At 41.3% G+C, this 20,184-nt stretch overlaps 1 protein-coding gene across 2 annotated transcripts in view; it reads right to left on the bottom strand.

Annotated features, from left to right (window-relative positions):
* The window catches only part of LAMA1 (laminin subunit alpha 1), a 175,691-nt gene that overhangs the window by 25,316 nt on the left and 130,191 nt on the right, over positions 1-20,184 (bottom strand). For both annotated transcript variants that reach the window (XM_019014254.4, XM_063699401.1), the window contains exons 38-49: positions 19,882-19,998; positions 19,592-19,755; positions 17,449-17,584; positions 16,847-16,940; positions 14,864-14,980; positions 12,550-12,732; positions 12,081-12,235; positions 10,302-10,445; positions 9,263-9,396; positions 7,415-7,565; positions 6,214-6,338; positions 515-665 (exon numbers count right to left, since the gene is read on the bottom strand). In XM_019014254.4, the coding sequence (XP_018869799.3) occupies positions 515-665; positions 6,214-6,338; positions 7,415-7,565; positions 9,263-9,396; positions 10,302-10,445; positions 12,081-12,235; positions 12,550-12,732; positions 14,864-14,980; positions 16,847-16,940; positions 17,449-17,584; positions 19,592-19,755; positions 19,882-19,998 (1,671 nt within the window). The remainder of the gene's footprint in view (positions 1-514; positions 666-6,213; positions 6,339-7,414; positions 7,566-9,262; positions 9,397-10,301; positions 10,446-12,080; positions 12,236-12,549; positions 12,733-14,863; positions 14,981-16,846; positions 16,941-17,448; positions 17,585-19,591; positions 19,756-19,881; positions 19,999-20,184) is intronic.

The raw sequence follows: 20,184 nt of genomic DNA, 5'->3' as shown, positions 1-20,184 counted from the left end.
CATCTGTTGTTACCAAAATCCACAATTCAGTAAGAGAAATGGAATCTCCTTGTATCTTTTTCATTGAGACTGACAAGGGGCCCGTTCTAAAAAATAAAACCAAAAGACTGAAAGACAGAAATCACCAGCCCATGAGATGCAAACAAGAACATGAAATTCCCATGGATGGAATTCAAACAATGTCACGGTGGTCACAGTGAACCCAGAACAAGACATATTATTTGAGCTCAAAATTTAATAACAAATGTTGAATTGATATCTATAAAGACTAGAAGGCTAGTTTCTACTTGGTGTTCTTCTATATTTTTCTAAAGGTTCTACAATGATAATAAATAATTAAAAATGAGGAAATTGTTTAGCACACACATATATTAATACTAGTATATGCTCATAAAAATTGTATGGTATACATATGTACATATTTAATTAGTAAATCCTCATTAAACATAAACAACCACATAGCAATCTAAATGTGTGTATACAGTAGGGCCTAGGGCCCCATAAACACTCTTACTGTGCCGTATGAACCCAGGTAGAGAAGAAGTCCATTAGGTGAAAAGGTATTAAAAAGCATGATTATCTGGGTCACGGTAGCCGGAAGTGACTTCTCCACGACAGAGTACCCACTCCCGTCAAAATGGAAGGAAGGGTCTTCATTCTGGGAGCTGCAAAGCAGAAGAGATGAAATAGAATCCATTCTCAGGAGGGTAGAAAGAACCAAGAACACACTTACTGAGTTCTCCTTCACAAAGATCACTGTAGAGCTATTAGTTCCATACTTTCATAACAAGTGTAGATGATAATATTTAAAAATATGCTTGCCATGTGAAGATGCAAGACAAATGCCCAGCTGCTTTATAAGGAAAATAATGTTAATGTAGGCAGTATTCATTGCGGTAAAAATACATTTCTTTATAAGAGGATAACTGCTATAAATATTTCAGTTTATCAACTGGATTTATTTGTTCTAATCTCCTTTAATATAACTGTCCTCTCTTAACTCTGGTGCCTTCAGAATAATTTTTATATTGACATTTTCACTTTGCTGATGAGGTTTTAACTAATACCTTAGGGAAACTAGAGTTATGATGGAAAGCAAGTATGTGCGCATATACCAGAAGCATCACTTCACAAAACAATCATCACTGACATCCTCAAAAATCTGCAGGATGAGCTTAAAGACCCATATCATACTTAGAGATGAGTACGTAGGTTACAACGGGGATATAATACGGCCCAGGGCATTTTCAGGTGAGTGTGTTTTCTGGTCTTCTCCCCCAACAGAGCAAAAGGCTGACTTGACTCACTATTCAATTGCAAAGCCATTCATCTGGAACAGATCATAATTATGTTCCAAAAATAATTTTCTGGAATATCATAAGGCTTGAGAGTGAAACTTGGATGAGGATAGTTTTTGGGTAAGAATTTGAACTGTTCCCAGTTAGAGGTGTAACAACCAAACTCAGTGCCACATTTCCAAGCAAGGCAGTCTAACCAAACAGTAAAATCGTTTCCATGGATGATAAAAGAAAACAAAACAAAAAATAGTGCTTTGTGAAAACTGAGGTTTCAAATGTATAACTACCTGCACTCTTGCTTTTTCAAAAATTTCCATCATGTGGTCTCTTTGAGGAATTATAACTTAAAAGAAATGCACTCTAGATAAATTCTTCAACTATGGTTTAATTCTTTAATTCTTAAGCCTGTGGCTTCCTAGCCATATGTTCCATTGTTCTACCTCTTGGCCAACCACAGTGCATGCGCCGGAGGATAGAGACTCTAGAGCTAGACTACCAGGGTTCAAATCCCAGGTCCCCAACATACTAGCTGTGTGAACTTGGAAAACTCACCTAACCTCTCTGTGTGCCCTTTCCTTCAGCCATAAAACAGGGATAATCATAAAACCTCTCTGGGAGGGCTGCCCCAGGCAGTTCTTAGAACAGTGCCTGGCACACAACAGACATTTTCTCTCATTTTTCTGCAGTGTTCGGAGGTCCTCAATGGGCCGGTCCTCATTTCTGCCTATGAAAAGCTGAGCCTCAAAGATTAAAGTACCTTGTTCAAGGACACACCCCAAGAAATCACAAAGCCAGGTTTCAAACAAAACTCTAGAAATTTGTCTTGGTCCTCAGTGCATGGCCCTTCCCTCTCCAGAGCCCTTGAACCCTCCTCTCCCAAAAACAATGGGGGCTTTCTCCCTTCCCAGAGCCTGTGAGCCCTCCTCTCTCAAGAACGCGGGGGCTCTGCTACTGGGTTCTCTCCCTCAACAGGGCCTGCTGGAGTGAGGTGGCCACGAAGAGGGGGACCTCAAATGAAATGATGACTGAACATGACCGAAGGCTTGTCCCCATGTCAGTCACTTCCCTGAACTTCTCCCAGAGCCCCTGCCAGTTTCCAGACTATGGCCAGAGGCACATGTGCCTCAACAGTCGGCCCAGGTGCCTGTTCCCCAAGTGGGTCCCTGCCTTGGTAAGGGCCCAGGACAAATGAAAGCTCGGTTCATCACAGCACTTTGTGGACAGCTCTGTTCCAGCCTTGGAAATGCCACCATCACCCACAGGTTCAAGTGGGAGCCTGGAATTAGGAGAGCGTCCGCCCTCCCCAGCGCTCAGCCCCGTGAGTCTGGAAGAATCACCAGACCTCCCTGATTCTCCGAGGGCTCCCTCATGAGATGTGGATAATCCGGAGCTGACCTACTAGCATGCCCTGCTGCCGTCATGCGAGGGCGTGAGATAACCCTGGCCCGGGCTTGGGATGCTGCTTCTCCAACTCTGGCCCCTTGCCACAGCCCATGCATTTTCTGCTTTCTATACAGGCATTTTCCCCTACGCCATGAGATGTCTGAGGACATAAACGTGTGATGTATGTGGACATGGCCGGTACCTAGCAGAGGGCCCGGAACGCAGGTGACTGACTCGTGTCAAAGGCCAGCCACGTAGTCAGCACTCTCTCACAATGTCCACTCGTAAATAATACAAGGATTATGCCTGTTAATTAAATAAAGGGTCTTTCCATATTGATTTTGATGAGGACTGTTAGAATCAGTGGTTAATTCTGCAGCATCCTTTGAGAATATAACAGACTGCTCATAATTACAGAGTGACACCATGTACAAGTGTAATAATCAAGGAGGAATAAAAAAGTTTCAATTCATTTACTTGGTAATATAAATCACATTTAAGAGTAAACAGTCAAAAATTTTTTAAAAATTTAGGACATCGATGGGCTACACTAATGATTTAATAATGGCAAATTATACACAAACAGAAAGGGACAAGGAATTATAATCTAAGTCTGCTAAAATGGATTGTTACTAGAATTAGGGTATTAACTCTTTGAACTAAAGTTCTTGTCTAACAGGAGAAGGGGTGCAGTGGGGGATGTTACCTAAAATGAAGACGGTTCAATCAATTTACAAACAGACGTAAAGTGCCAGTCTGTGCCTATATCAGCACTTCACAAAATATGTTTTACGAAGCAGAAGCAACTCCAGATGCACTTTTTTTTTTTTTGAGACAGGATCTCACTCTGTCACCCAGGCAGAAGTGCAGGGGCTCAAGTGCTCCTCCTACCTCAGCCTCCGGAGTAGCTGGGACTACAGGCGTACGCCACCATGCCTGGCTAATCTTTTTCAATCCACCTGCCTTGGCCTCCCAAAGTGCTGGGATTACAGGCGTGAGCCTCACCCAGAGGTACCTTTTCAGAAAGGGTTCAAGCTCAAGTGAGTTTGGGAAATGCTGCAACTCTAGCCTCTCCCCAGGACAGGGTTACCATGCATGTCAGCATATTAATGCTAATTAAAGGCTCCGATGGCCTCACAGCCAAGAAACATGCTTATTTTTTAACTCAGTGTTTCCCAAACATTTATGATCAGTACACAATACCTATTAATACCCTACACCAAACTAGTATTCTTTACAAACACGTATTTTTAGAAATGTTGGCCAATATAACAGTGGATTTGTTCAGTCCCCAGAAATATTTAATCAGACCCTAGTTTGGTTGAGCTGATGAGTCAACGTGGTTCTACTACTCAGCTGGGTGGCCAGCCCTCCGTCAAAGAGCCAGTCTCGAGTTGGCAGGAGGGCAGCATCTTTGACCCAAAGGTCCAGGGTGTGTGGAAATCCGGAGGCAGGCCAGGTATTTCAAGGGGAACAAAACATGTGACCACCTAAAAAGCTGACTTCCTCATCCCAACAAAAAAAGAAGAGCCGGAAATCATTCAATTCATTCAGTGCTGTAGCTTGACGTCAATGATTTCAAAATACCTCTGGAAATGACTGATGAAAATAGAGGATATGGTCACAGGTAAAGTAGGGGGACTTTTTCATACTAGAAATGTTTAATTTCTGTTAACCATTTTTCTTTCTAACAGTGAGGTTAATGATCTGGGGTCAGTGGAGGGGATAGAGTCTAGGGGTCGGGGTGTTTTTCATGTTAGAATTACTAAATTGCAGGAAGAGTTCCTTGCTGGAAACACAGAATAAGGAAAAAGTGGCGGATCAGAGAGCCTGAATTCAGGTGCTCATTCCACTGAAGTTCCAGAGCAGGGTGTGTCATTACCTCACAAGGCAACAGCATTTTTTTATCATAGCTGCCAATTACAAAGCCATGCTTTTTCACATGTTTATTGTCAAAAAAAAAAAATCCTGTGACATTTATCTACAAAGCAAAGCCACATCACTGTAGGAGACCAGTGGTGAAGACTGGTAAAGTGTTTCCAGTTTATAAAGCATTTTCACACGCATCATGTTGTGTGTTCATCACTGTGATTTATAGAGGTGGGTAAGACAAGAACGATGATCATTTTTCTTTTCTGGAAAAAGAAACCAAACCTCAGTGAGGTGAAGAGACTTATTATCCAAAGTCAGGGAAGAAAATTTTGGTGGAGGACCTGGGCCAGAAGCCTGAGAAACTCAAGACTCCAAACCCTATATTCTTTTTCAATCTTAAGGCTACAATCACCAAACCTCTGGTCCTAACTTTTTTTTTTTCTTTGAGATGGAGTCTCGCTCTGTCACCCATGCTGGAGTGCAGTGGCATGACCTTGGCTCTGCCTCCCGGGTTCAAGCAATTCTCCTGTCTCAGCCTCCTGAGTAGCTGGGACTACATGCATGTGCCACCATGCCCAGATAATTTTTGTATTTTTAATAGAGACGGAGTTTCACCATATTGATCAGGCTGGTATCGAACTCCTAACCTCAGGTGATCCGCCCGCCTCGGCCTCCCAAAGTGCTGGGATTACAGGTGTGAGCCACCATGCCCGCCTGGTCCTAACTTTTTAAACAAGCAAAGGGAGGGGAAAAGAGAAGGCTTAAACTACAGACCTGACAATAACAAAATGAAAAATTCACCCGTGAGTTTCTAAATGTGCTGTGAGTTGCTTTAACTGATCTTGTCACTGGATAATTGCAGATATACATCTGGACAGAGCAGCCCATTAGACAAGAGAAATTATATCAGATGTTACATTTCTCTAATGGAAAAAAGCAATTTATGTCTTAATTACTAAAGTGATGGAAAACAGGTTTTATATACTTAAGGAGTTGCAGTTATTTTGTTATAAAATAATGGGTTGGGGGGGAAGATGTTGCACTTGGTAAGGTTAAGTCATTGAATGCCTTTATATCAATATATGCAGAAAGATACTCATTTTTCTCTATTTCCTAATGCATTTTATTTCTGGAATTATAGAACTTGGTTCGGAATTGGAAAGTACTTAGCTGTAAAAACTGACCACACATGAAGAAATTCTTATCATTGGAGATATTTTCAAAATAAAAATGTACAGTGATTTATAAAGATTTGGTTGTGGCTCTCTGAGACAGAAGGTTGTTTGAGAAATTGTCTGAAACTTTTAGGGTTTATGATCCATGATCAAAGCATACAAGACATATGAAAAAGAGCACTTCTTTTTAAAGGGTTAAAAATGATACCTGTGCTTCTCTCAGTAACTAATCTACATTATACCATCTGACAACATAATATAATAATATAATGTAGATTGGTATAATCTACATTATACCAACGTCACAGGATTTTTTTTTGACAATAAACGTATGAAAAAGCATGGCTTTGTAATTGGCAGCTAAACACCTACCAGCGATATCACAAACTCTATTCCTTGACGTGCATGTATTAATACATTCTTTCAGCACTTTTCAGATGTTAACAGAATGACATACTATGTGCTAAACCATGACGACATCTTACCTTCCGAAGCACCCACGGCACTTGCCTTCCCTTTCAATATAGTTCCATAGGCCTATGGATTTTCCATTCAGGAAGGCCTCTCCCAAGCAGCCTTTAAAATGAGTAACCTTCACAGCAGGAGATTTCTAATGCAAACAAGCAAACAAACATAACCAATATATAAGCTGACCAAGCAAAATACATTCTCCAAGTGCACAAAACTTCTCTCTGGGAGCTTCAATCTAACAGATCCAAATTTTGAGAGAGCAACATTAGAAAAAAGGCCAGTTTGTAATCACTGGATTTCCTTCCAGTTATGAAGTGGAATCCTAGAATGAGTAACAACTGGGCAGGATCTTAAAGATCATCTCAGTGACTAGGGTTGATGGAGAAAATCGTGTTGTACGGGTGAGAAAACAGAGAGCCAGAGAATGTGATTGGTAGTGAGGGCCCAGCTGGACCTGAGACCTAGACTCCCACTTCGGAGCGTTGAACCAGGTCCAAAAAACGCAATTATATTTGGTGAGAGGAGAACTGATACAATAAAATAAATATGGTGGGCTTTTTTGCTAAACACTAATTAGTATTAATCAACCACTAACTAGAGCTAGACTAGAGATAAAGAAACTTTACAGAAATTAACATGGAGCACTGAATTTCCTTTTCATCACTGGGAAAGAAACCCGAACAGCAAGATGAGCCATTGGCTTTTTCTCCATTTATGCTACTGATGAAGCATCACCCTTTACTGTACAAAACCAGCCTAACTCTGCAGAGGAACTGTCAGGAAGCAAAACAAAAGCAGAAACATCTTCATCTGCTTAGGATATATTCAACCATCTAAACATATGCCTTTTTTTTTTTATTTTTTTGAGATGGAGTTTTGCTCCTGTTGCCCAGGCTAGAGTGCAACGGCACGATCTCAGCTCACTGCAACCACCACCTCCCAGGGTTCAAGTGATTCTCCTGTCTCAGCCTCCTGAGTAGCTGGGATTACAGGCATGCGCCACCACACCCAGCTAATTTTGTATTTTTAGTAGAGATAAGAGTTTCTCCATGTTGGTCAGGCTGGTCTTGAACTCTGGACCTCAGGTGATCTGCCCACTTTGGCCTCCCAAATTTCTGGGATTACAGGCGTGAGCCACCACGCCCGGCCCATGACTTTTATATATAGGTAAAATCAGCCAATCAGTCCTGTTCAGAAGAACTTTCATAATGTTACCTTGATTTGTCCTCCAAGACCGCCAAGAAACATGAGTGTTGAATTGTTTACATCCAGAACATTAGCTGTCCCAGGGGATTTACTTGTTTTTGTTGGTGACTTTTGATTTGAGCTCATTTCCTTTACACTCAGTGAACCAATGTTTCCAAATCTAAGGGTTACAAAGAATTGCAAAAGAAATTTTCAGAATTTCCAGTCAGCGCACATACAATCCCGTTTCCTTCACACCCACCATCTGCTTCTCCCCAAGGGCCCTGCAACAGCACCCCCTGCTGGCCTCCTGGCTTCCAGTCTTACCTACTGCCCCAAATCTTCAAGAGTATCTCTTCTGAAACAGAAATTTCATCATGTTGTGTCCCTGCTTAAAACATCTGAGATGAGCTAAACTGTATCTGAAGATATGTCTACTCCATAAATATTATCCCATTTTGTAAATAAAAAAATCCCAACAAACCATAATATTATAGAAAAGTGAAAACATATACTTCAAGCTGCTCAAAAGTGATTACCTCTGAAGGATTTTAAAAAGAATTTTGCTTTGTGCCTGAATTTTAAGAAAATGCATCCCCCACTTGCATCCTTATTTTCTGTCCTTGACTAAGTGCAATGTGCTGCCAGCCACATGCAATGTCTACCATGCCACACCTTACACCTCTCTCCTGAGGAATTTTACCAGGTTGGCTGCCTTACACGTAGACTTTCTAAAAGTAACATTCTTTACTTTTTAACTTTATTAGAGGCAGGGTCTTGCTCTGTCGCCCAGAGTGGAACGCAGTGGTGTGATCATTGCTCACTGCAGCCTTGACCTCCTGTGCTCCAGTGATTCCCTGCCTGAACCTCCCGAGTGGCTAGGACTACAGGCACACACCACTGTGCTTGGATAAATTTTTAACTTTTTTTTAGAGACAGAGTCTCACTATGTTGCCCAGGCTAACCTCAAACTCCTTCTTGCTCAAACAATCCTCCCACCTCAGCCTCCCAAAGCACTGGGATTACAGGAGTGAGCCACCATGCCTGGTCTCTAACGGTAACCTAAACTTTTAGACATTTTAGACATTCTAAAGGTAACCTAAGCTTTTCAGTTTTTTCTTCCTCTGATTGTTGATTTTGGTATCAAAGTTTGTTTCTCCTGCAGTAAGAAAAAAATCCAAACCTTATGTTTTTAAAAAAATTTTTTTTGAATTAATTTTTATTATATATTGTCAAATTATAGTTGTATATACTTCTGAGGTGCAAAATGTTGTTATGATTTTTGGATATGATGTGGAATGATTAACCATCAATGTGGGAATGGATAAAGAAAATGTGGTTTTATACACAAATACACAATGGAATACTATTATTCAGCCTTAAAAAAAAAGTTCTGTCACTTGTAACAAATGCTTATTTCTTTTCTGTTTCTTTTCTTTTTTTTTTTTTTGAGATGGAGTCTCGCTCTGTTGCCCAGGCTGGAGTGCAGTGGTATGACCTCCACTCACTGCAACCTCCACCTCCTGGGTTCAAGCAATTCTCCTGCCTCAGTCTCTTGAGTAGCTGGGATTACAGGCACCCACCACCACGCCCAGCTAATTTTTGTATTTTTAGTAGAGATGGGGTTTCACCAGGCTGGTCTCGAACTCCTGACCTCAGGTGATCCGCCTGCCTTGGCCTCCCAAAGTGCTGGGATTACAGGTGTGAGCCACTGGCCACAAATGCTTATTTCTACAGCTAACCTAAACCAAGTATTGTTTGGTTATAATCTGACTTTCCAGAAGTTTTAAAGCCTATTATATGATGTTACAAGCATGTAATTACTTATGAGACACACTTTAAAAAAGAGAGCTGCTTTGAGAGAACATTCTCTTCTACCTGGCTACATGGATACTGTGCCATCTGTTGTCATCAATAGGAAAGTCTGGAAACTCCAAGCGTGTGGACCCGGAGCCCAGGTCCCACAGGAAGGCTACTTTCCCTCGCCGCATCTCCACTGCAAGGAAATCAGACTGGGGGGAGAGGAGTGAACGGGGATCAGTTTACACACTGGACTGTTTGCTGACCACCACAACACTTTACAGAGTCAATTCTTATGGGGTTTTCTCTTTTCTTAAAAATAAATAAATAAAAAGCAAACCCCCCAAATCTATTTTCTTTTGTTTGAAATGGTCCCTTCCCTGGAGCTGGGGCATGACTCACAGCCCCGGGGACATTAGCGCCTCCCTGCGTGCCTGGCATGGCCCTCCTCAATGTCTCCCACAGAGTCCCCAGGAAAATTCGCTGCAGGTCACAGGCAGTCCACAGGGAGCACCAGGGAAGGCACTGAGCTTGCTCCTTTGCCCAGTCTCCGAGGTAAGAAATGGATGTGAAATATGCAGTAAGACAGGAGCCATGAGGTCCCACCCCTGTCACAGACTTGCATGCGCTTTGCATCTTATCTCCTGAAGACATTTCAGATACTATATGTGCCCGTTAACATTTTCTGCCCTACACACCCCAGGCTTCTGACCTGTTCTCACTGGCACAGCCAAGGTATCGAAGACCTTTCATAGGCACTTGCCATCTGGAGGCCACTGGAATCCTTGGCAAGAAAAACCTGACAGAAGCTTCACAATTCTGATACTCAGTCACTCCAGGGGTCAATGGGGGAATCACAAAAAAGTTCCATCCCCAAGGCTTGCAATTAAGATGGCATCCTTCAGAAATGTCACTTTCCTTCTCACAGGCATTCCATTTGGTAGTTTGTTCATTTTTCATCTAATGCTACCATTTTAACAAAGGTTAGTCCCTACGGGAGATTTAGAGATTTCACTAAGGCCTATTTTTTTTTTTTTTTGCCAAATAAGTGAAAATTCAGAAAAATCTAGAAGTGCATAAAAGATTCAGTGTCGCTTTCCAAAGGTCCATAACTTACAGTGGTGCTGCTACCGAGGTAGAAGAGAAGATTATCGGGTTCCTGTGTCTTAACATTTAGTGTTAAGGTATTGTAGTTGGTAGAGGAAATCTGAGGCTGGTAGGCCCGGATGCAATCTCTGTCTGCAGACACGGCGACTTTAATCTGTAGAAGGAAAATGAAAGTGTCCCCATCATTTAGTGACACACACCGGCAGCTCACCAGCAGCTCAACAATGCTATTCTGTAATGACTTTTCACTGAGGCAGGTTTCCTCTCTTGATAATACACAATGGTTCATGTTTCATGAAGTGACATATCAGATGGTAACAAAAATGATTTCATTAAGTGTTTAAATATGAGAAAATCAGTGTTAGTTTTTAATAAGTTATTTTATATAGGAAACTGTCTTGCTCATATAAGATTTAATTCCTTAAAGACAAGGATCTTATCACCTTGGAATCTTTCCGCCTGACACAAAGAGGGTATTTGATAATCATCTGTTGAATAAATGGAGAGGTAATATATTTATTCACTCAGCAGATATTTATAGAGCAATTATTGCACTTACTACATATTTCTTTGACTAGTAATTCGTTGCATATGTATCTTACATTAAAGAGTCTAAGTTTGGTATCAACCTAGCATCAAAAAGCATTCCTTGGGCTTACATTTATTTATTTATTTATTTATTTATTTATTTATTTAGGGTCTTGCTCTGTTGCCCAGGCTGGAGTGCAGTGGCGTGATCATAGCTCACTGCAGCCTTGAACTCCTAGGCTTGAGCAATCCTCCTGCCTCAGCCTCCTGAGTAGCTGGGACTACAGGTTCACACCACCAAGCCTGGTTATTATTATTATTTTTTTTAGTAGAGACAGGATCTTATGTTTCCTAGGCTCATCTCAAACTCCCGGCCTCAAGCAATCCTCCCACCTCAACCTCCCAAATTGTGGGAGTTACGGGTGTGAGCTACCATGCCCAGCCTGTATTTATTTAGCAATTGTAACTGAAACAGATGCAAGCCAGAGCTCATGGAAACCAACATTCCTTTTCCAATAGCAAGGACACTTGAGGTTCTGGAAAAGACAGAGCCCTGTGCTCCTTTCTCTTCCCTAGAAAGCCTCAGGTGGACAAATGCAAGCCCAGAGGCTGCATTCATCCTCTCGAAGTCCCCAATCACATGACGACTGCACATTCTCTCAAAAGGAAACTTTTTCCCTTAGGGCACAGCCAGTGCCATGTGCCATGGGTAAAACATCTTCTCACGTGTGAACTGCTCCAGGTGTCCAGTGCCTCAGGCATTTAGTGACCTGGATTTGTGCAGCCTTCGTTGCATACAAACTGTTTTCTCAGACACCTCAAGGATGAGGCCCATACTACACAAACATTTTAAGGAATACTTGGATTATTAAAACTAAGTTGGTAAAACGAAGAAATAACACCACATGCAACCCATAAACTTAAGAGTGATGTTAACACGTAGATTTGACATGTTCCGCACTGTCCGGGCTAATAGTTTTAAATTTAGTCTATAATGATAAATCTCCATAAAGACATGGAAATCTCTTTGCTAACAACATTTTGAAGCATGTTGAACAAAAGCAGAACTCAAAGAAAATGAAGCTGGTTATTGGCTTTAAATATACCAAGACAGGGCTATGAGGAAGCCCAGATTATTGGGATCTGGGTCTTTGGAAGTCCTAAGGGGCGCAGTGTGACTGAGGGCCATGTCTGCATGAATTCCCTGGGACCCCACATGACTGAGAGCCCAGTTACGAAAGCCACGGGGCCCCAAACTCACAGAAGCTGCTTGTTTGCGGGCCTGGCTGATCAACAGTTTAATTTCTGATAGGTTTCTGCTCAGATTCTCCTCTAACATCTTCAAAGGCTTCAACCGATCAAACAAAAGGTTGGCTTGAGTTTCCACGTCTTTGACTTTTCTTCCAGCCAACAGAGCTAACAAATACAAGAAGGCAAGGGGTGGCAAGAAAGTTGGGGAGAGGGAAAAACAAGATAATTAATTGTCCATTAACAATGCACTCCGTAAAACAACACCCTAACAATCAAAGCCATGACATTCTGGTACAAAGATGAAAACTGCACAAGTAGCATGCATTGCCCAAGGCCTTTCTCTTAATAAAGGCTAATCCAGATGTTAGCATACTTCTACTTTTCAGGAATGTTGTGAACAATGCACCACTGTGTGCTTAGCTAGCTCCACGTCTGCATGACGCAGACGATCATGACTGGAAGGAAGGGCGCTGACATACTGGCCATGGTGGAGTCCTGCAGAAGCTGGTGTGTCTCTCGTAATGTGGTGTTGACCCTGGACAGGCTGGCAGATGTGTTCAGCAGCTCCTGGCTCAGCCCCGCCACGTCCCTCAGCGTGCTCACCGCGCTCTGGCTTGCAGACGTGGCCAGCTCTTCGGTTTTGGCTCCCTTGTCTCTTATACCTAAAATAAATGTATATAAAAGCATGCACTTCTGGTGCACACACACAGAGAAAAGAATAAAACGACAACAAATGTAATTTTGCACAGAAATATATTATTTTCATATTACTGATGCTGAACACAAACTGAGGCTTGTCTGTTTGCTTTTTTTTCTTTTGGGCAGTGGTCAATGAACTAAGAGCTTCTTGTTTCTAATGGCAATATTAAAGCTGCATATCATATGCTCTACTATCCCCTTTTAGGGGCAAATGAAATAATTTTTGTTAATACTTCTCTGGAATATGATTTCAATACACAATGAGATCACAAAACTAATGGCCAATCGCTGTGTGAGCTGTGTCTTACATGTTAATAAGCTGAACTTCTTTATTTGGGTCCTTTTCCATCACTCCCTTCTCAGCTTCATGAAACGTTCTCCACCTCCTTTCATGTCTGGATAATAAAGATTTGGATCCTAGGTCTGCAGCTAAGGTGGGAATGTCTTAAGTTAAAGGAAGAGGTATTTGCCCGTAGCATCAACTGGCTGCTAGAAGTAACAGCAGAATAAAGCCCAAACAGCCACTCAAGGTAAATTGGAATTCAGTTATTCTAGAAAATCTGGGTGAGGATTTTTAAAAGACACTATCATTCATTTTCGAAGCATTTAATCACAAGTGGGGCAAAACATTTACAGCAGAAAAAGCTGGAAAAAGGGTATACAGGTGGCCTTTTTACTTTTCCTGCAACTTTTCTGTAGGCTAGAAATTATTTTCAAATAAAAACGTTATTAAGCATTTAGTCAAAATATACCATGGCATCCTTATAAAAAAAGAAAAGGAAAAAAAAAATCTTCCAGATCAGAAAATGCTCCATTATTTCAAGGTAAGAAGTAAGCCCAACGCAGCATGCCCAGTTTCCCCAGGTAACTTCCATGCTTACAAACAGGACTTTGGGGCTTCCTGTTTTTAATGGCTTTAAAGCACTTTATAAGACTTTTTCAAAAGATGCTTATTAAGAAAAAAAGGAGGACAGGCACAGTGGCTCACACTTGTAATCCCAGAACTTTGGAGGACCAAGGCAAGAGGGTCGCTTGAGGCCAAGAGTTCAAGGCCAATCTGGGCAACATAGCAAGACGTGGTCTCTATAAAACAATTGAAATTTTCAAAGTAAAAAACAACAAAAGAGAAGTTTGAGGTGCAGCACAATTCATTTGTATTACACATAAAAAAATTATCCTATTTAAAACTTTAGGCCAGGCGCGGTGGCTCACGCCTGTAATCCCAACACTTTGGGAGGCCAAGGCGGGCGGATCACGAGGTCAGGAGATCGAGACCATCCTGGCTAACGTGGTGAAAATCCATCTCTACTAAAAATACAAAAAATTAGCCGGGCGCGGTGGCAGGCGCCTGTAGTCCCAGCTACTCGGGAGGCTGAGGCAGGAGAATGGTGTGAACCCGGGGGGCGGAGCTTGCAGTGAGCCAAGATCGCGCCACTGCACTCCAGCCTGGGCGACAGAGCGAGACTCCGTCTCAAAAAACGTGTGCTGCTAGCCAGGTTCAGGCTTCACCCACTGGAAAGAACCACCATCTGCTCTAATCATGTAGACTTATTGCGGCCTGGCTTCTCTGTTACAATAAAATTACTGTAGACCCCCCAAAAAATTTCATGAATACCACATTTCTAAACCATCAGTATTAAAGTGATCAGTGAGCCTAATGTTTTACTGCCTCACTGAGGAAGATGGCCAAGCAAGCAGTCTTCAGTTTGCCACACTGATAATGAATCTGGCATTTTCCCCTTAGGCAGGTAAAGCACATTCCAGCTTCTTTACTTGCTGACTTCTTTCAATGGTCCTTCTTCCTCTAAGCAATGTGTCAAGCCCATTTCAAAAGTAAGCAATTCAGATACTATGCAGTCTCTGTTTTTAAGACTATAATTCTAGTAGCTTGATGCAAGTATTGTGATGTTATTTTAAAAACCAATGATTTTCATTTCTAAATCATATTCCTTTGCAAGTAAAAATTTTGCCAATGTTAGTCTCATTTTTGAGCTAAAGCCTTGATCAGTCTTGAGGCAGGACTTCCTTATGCTCCTGAGTGATGCTTTTACAATGAGAAGACGTTATTTACAGAAGAAAGGCCTTTCCACTTACCTTCAGGAATTGCTCTAAGTATCAAGAGTGATTCATTGGTTTGCCTGGTAATTTCAACAGCATTCTCTTGAAATCTGTTTGTCTTATTTCTCAATTCACTCAGTTCCAATGCAATACCTATTTAAAGGGAGAAAAATGTTTCCTTTCAGGTTAGCCTACAAAAAAGTTGCCTAGGCAACAGCTTTATCATTCTTGACCATCGACAGAATTCATAGCTTTCTAAAGAGATTCCCAATATTGACAGTTTTTCCAGCAAGACTAAGCACCACTCATTACAGAAATTAAGAGTATGGGCCAGGCACGATGGCTCACGCCTGTAATCCCAGCACTTTGGGAGGCCGAGGCAGGCAGATCACAAGGTCAGGAGATTGAGACCAGCCTGGCTAACACAGTGAAACCCCATCTCTACTAAAAATAAAAATAAAAATAAACATTAGCCGGACGTGGTGGTGGGCGCCTGTAGTCCCAGCTACTTGGGAGGCTGAGGCGGGAGAATGGCGTGAACCCGGGAGGTGGAACTTGCAGTGAGCTGAGATCGTGCCACTGTACTCCAGCCTGGGTGACAGAGCGAGACTCCGTCTCAAAAAAAAAAAAAAAAAAAAAAGAAATTAAGAATGTGTTTCTAGCTTGCTCGATCATTTTCTCTACTTTGCTTGTTGACTTTTTCACTAATATTTCTACTTAAATTTCATGTCCAATTTTACTAGAGCTCAAGGATGAAGAGCTGTGTTTAAGTCACTCAGTCTTAATCAGACACACTAACTTTCTATTCCCATCTGAATCCTGGCCACCTTTCTCCTCTGGGTTGTAAAACCCCTAGGGTGGGCTCCTACCTGGGAGTCTTCCTCACAGTCTCCCACCTGCATCTCTGGCCAATCCTCCATCCCCTACTATTCCCTTCTGGTCACCCAACTGGAACTCAACTCAACCTCCTTCTCAAGTTTGATCACAGCTTTTACTTTTAAAATTTCTTTTCATAACATACAATCACATTTGGATTTTGAGCACATGGTTAAAACGTGAAATTTTAATTGCCAGCAAGCTCCCAATTTCACTACCTATGAAGTACCTCTAGCTGTACAGACTGAAATTACAGCCCATCAACACATTATGCATTTTTGATACTGTGAGATAACAACATAAATTTTAAACTGTGTCACTCAATGAGAAAAAAAAATTATGTACATATCCAAGCCTTTAGTTCAGACAGCTGTGGAAGGATCCAGTGTTAGACTCGGAAGTAAGTCACCTGTAAAGGGTATGAGCTGTGTGCCTGGCCCACTATTTACTCCTCCAGAAATCTTGGTATTTTTGATCTATTAGAATACATTAAGGTGGAAAGCACATTATTTGTTATAAAAAATTGTAGGCCTACATAGTTTCTCTTACATAACAGATTCCTGCTGCCACTTTGGTTCATGTTTATTGGATGGATTGCTCTTACATATGCCAAGTCATTCTTTCTTGAAACTTTAGGACAAACTAAACTGCGTAGGTATTTTTTGAAAAATGGCTAAATCAATTAGGATTTAATTTAATAATTATCAAACGAGAACCTACTATGAGTCTAACATGATATTAGTCCCATGAGAAAGGTAAAAGAAATATCAAGCATAATACATCTCCTCAAGGAAAAACTAGAGGAGCACACGCAATCAAAGATAACCCAACAGACACTAGGAAGAACAGTGAAGGCTCCAAGCTAAGGCAATGAGTGGAGGATTAAGGACAGGTTAAAGACAGAGATGACTGCACAATAAAGGAACAGATATCACTAGAATAAAAATGCCAAATTATATGAGGTTTATATGATAGGAAGTTTATACGATAGGAAAATGTATATGATAGGAAATTGGAATATAAATGGGACACAGAAATGCTAAGCTTCAAGTTGCTGCATGCAAGGAGAACATTCTTAGAGGCTGCTCAGCGAGGCGCTCACGCTCACTCTGCCTGTCTACACCGTCTGAGCCACATACTGACCTGGAAGCTTCCTGCTGAGGTTGTTGCCTTCTTTGAGAAATCTGGAGCTGCGCTGCACGGCCGCTTTCCCATTAGAACCAAGGGATTCTGAGAGCTGGAAAACAGAACCACTTAAGCATGGTGAGAGCAGGGCAGGGTGGAGTCCTGCTGGGGATAGAGGAAGTGACTCCATCAGAGTAGCCCCCAGACACATTCCCAGCAAGAAAGTCAGCCAGGTACCGGGTAGGGACAATTTAAAATGGCTGAGGCAAGAGAAGACAAAGACATCTTTAAGTAGATAAGGAAGGAAACCAGCCATTCAATAAAGATTTTCACCATGGTTATAGAAAAATGTCTCCAGTAGATATCAAGTAGCATTATCATTTTTAGCGCAAGGAAATGTGAGACTGTTCTCATCTCCACACTGGTTTCTAGTCTGTATAAAGAAGTATTTATGACCTTAAAAAATTAAAACACAGATCATATGATGACAGAAGCCAGAAACGGATTCCACCAGAAAAGAACGTTAATAGGCAGAAACTGGGGCCACTGAATCTCTGCTCAAACCCGGTAAAGAAAAATCTCCCACAGAGCCCAGAAAAAGAAGCCACGGCGTTTCCTACCAGGCTCATCTCAGTCACAGTCCTGTGAGCATCTCTGGCCAGTTCCTCCGATTCTTCAATCAGGCTCTGGATGTTGTAATGGACATAGGCTGCACTGGTGGCATTCAGGGACACATTTCTGATGTTTTCAAGGCCACTATCAAAGCAGCATATTTAGATACGTTATGATAAACTAAATCAAACTTGCCGATTCACTCACAAAAATCATAAATGCCTACTAGTTTTGAAAGCCTCCTATCTTCTTTCCCCTTAGAAGAGTATCATCCATAAAAAATAACAACCTATGGGTTCCCATGTAACTTCAAAAGTAATCTTTGAGAAGCCGTAGCCACTTTGTCATAATAACACTCAGAACTGCTATTCAATCAATACCCAAGAAGAGACTATTGCTGTTTCCCTTAGACGACCGTTCATCACTTTCCACCAGCTGCCCTCAGCATTCCTCAATCTCTGTTCCAATCCCCTGCGCATGTCTAGGGCGCCACTGCATGTTTGCATTGGTTATAAACTCCCTGCAACATACTTGGTAACCTCCAAGAAGTGTTTCTAAGCATACCTGAGGCCGCTGAATCTTATCCCTCAAATGGCATACGACAATTTTACAAAATTCACTAGAGATTTTGGAGGAAGATCAGCTAATATTTCAATCAGCTTAACATCATTCTAACAAGTGGGCACATTGCTTAGGAACTTGGTAACTGGTAATGGCACAATGTCATCCAGTGCTCTCTGTCTTGAAAATAAAGTCTGGCAATGGGCACATCTTTGCCTGCTGAGTAACTCACTTCATTTTCTTTCCAAGGTTACTGAGTCGGGCAATTCCCAGACCGAATATTAGCAGCTATTGTTTGTTACTATTGGACTGGCAAAATTCTGTGATTTATAAATAAAAGATAATTATTTAACTTTGTGTTATCACAACACATTGCTTCTACTACTCATATGAAGTAATAAAGATTTTGTTTTAGCTAGGTATGGAGTCAGAACATTTTTTTCTCTTTGGGGGAAATGATGAAAACTGATGAGAAGAGAGAAGCTGGTATCTAATGCCATTTTCCACTACTGATCCCTAAGACATATTAGGAAGCAGTACTCAATTTAGCACATAATTTATGCAATATTCTATCTTATACGATTTTTAATTGCTTTTGTTGTGTGAACTAATCTTTTATGTCAGCATTTTTCCAATAAGGAGACACGCATCTTTCCCCTTCCACAGAACATGCACACAAGAACATACATTTTCCCAGTGTGGTCAGACTTGTCACCCATGACGCATAGCAAATTTTAAAGAAAGAAATTTACCAATTAACTCACAGTATTATGTAAATCACTGATAACACCTAAAACTTTGGTTCCCACATTTGCTGCACATTAGAATCACCTGAGGGTTTTAAAAAATCACAAAACCCTACATCCCAGACCCATTAAGTCACAATCTTTGGGGGGAAGGCAGCTAAGGCACAAAGGCATCGGTGGCTTAAGAAGCTCCCCAGGTGATTCCAATGTGCAGACAAGTTTGAAACGGCTGGCTAAAATTGTGCTTCTCATTTAAAGGAATTTTTAGCAAGTTGAGTACATATTTTTTAAATATCCAAAAAATATAAGTTAAAGTAATTGTATTACAATGGCAGACTTTCAGGCAGTAGAAAATAATTGGAGGTGGTATCTCTCAGGGATTGGAAAAGAGACTCCCAACACTTCTATAGGTAGACAGTGGGCAGCCACATCCTCCAACCAAATAATAAACTCCAAAAAGGCAAGATCTGTAAAGAAATTAATAACCTCATTCTGTCCCACCTGCAACCTAACACAGCCCTGAGCATTCAGTAGGTGCTTAATAAAGCCTTGATGGCTTGATACTGTAGCATAATATGTGTTTTATTATATTAATATTATACTGTAGCATATTATATGTTTTAAGTCTTCTCCTGTTATTTGCATTTTTCCACCATATATGTAGGCCAATGGTAAACTATGTTAGCAGACACAAGGAAATCCAACTTGCCAGGTAAATAAAACAGGAGTGCTCATTTTTACACAAAGGAAGAGTGACCAATCACTGTGAATAGAAACATCCATCTTTGTTTTCTCCGATCAATAGACTGCAAGCTCTTGAGTTCCCACAAAGGCGTGTTCCTACCTGTACAGAACATCTGCTAGTCTCTGGAATTCAGCGGCATGGTCCTCAGCTCTGTAGACCAGGTCGACTGCGTTCCTTTGGGACATGTGCATGACCAGGTCATCTATGTGGTGCCTGATTTTGGCAGACCATAAAAGTAGCTTATCCTGGTGATCCTCTAAGTGCTACATGGAGAAATTAATATTGTAAATATACGCACATCTACTTAATAACAGATATGTGTGCATATAGACGAGATGTGTGAAGATTCTTTAAAAACTGTATTGTGGCCGTGCTGAGATGTAATTTACCTCTAGAGCATCTTGTACAGCATCTATTTGTGCAGCAGCAGCATCTATCAATCCTCTTCCTTGGACAATGAGCTCTGAGGTCAGATTTTGTTCTTCTTGAACATGCAGCTTTTTATCCTGCAGCAGAAATGGCATTTTAAGGGTGCTTCATAAAAGCAACCCTGCTTCTGACCTTTGGTGCCTAATGCTACGTGCAGAAGTTAGTGCATGGGACTCACTTTTATTTTATTTTAAAGTTATTTTTATTTTTTGAGATGGAGTCTCATTCTGTTGTCAGGCTGGAGTGCGGTGGCATGATCTCGG

The sequence above is a fragment of the Gorilla gorilla genome, chromosome 17, assembly GCF_029281585.2.
Source record: "Gorilla gorilla gorilla isolate KB3781 chromosome 17, NHGRI_mGorGor1-v2.1_pri, whole genome shotgun sequence".
NCBI classification, from domain to species: Eukaryota; Metazoa; Chordata; class Mammalia; order Primates; family Hominidae; genus Gorilla; species Gorilla gorilla.
This window is presented reverse-complemented; position numbering and strand designations above follow the sequence as displayed.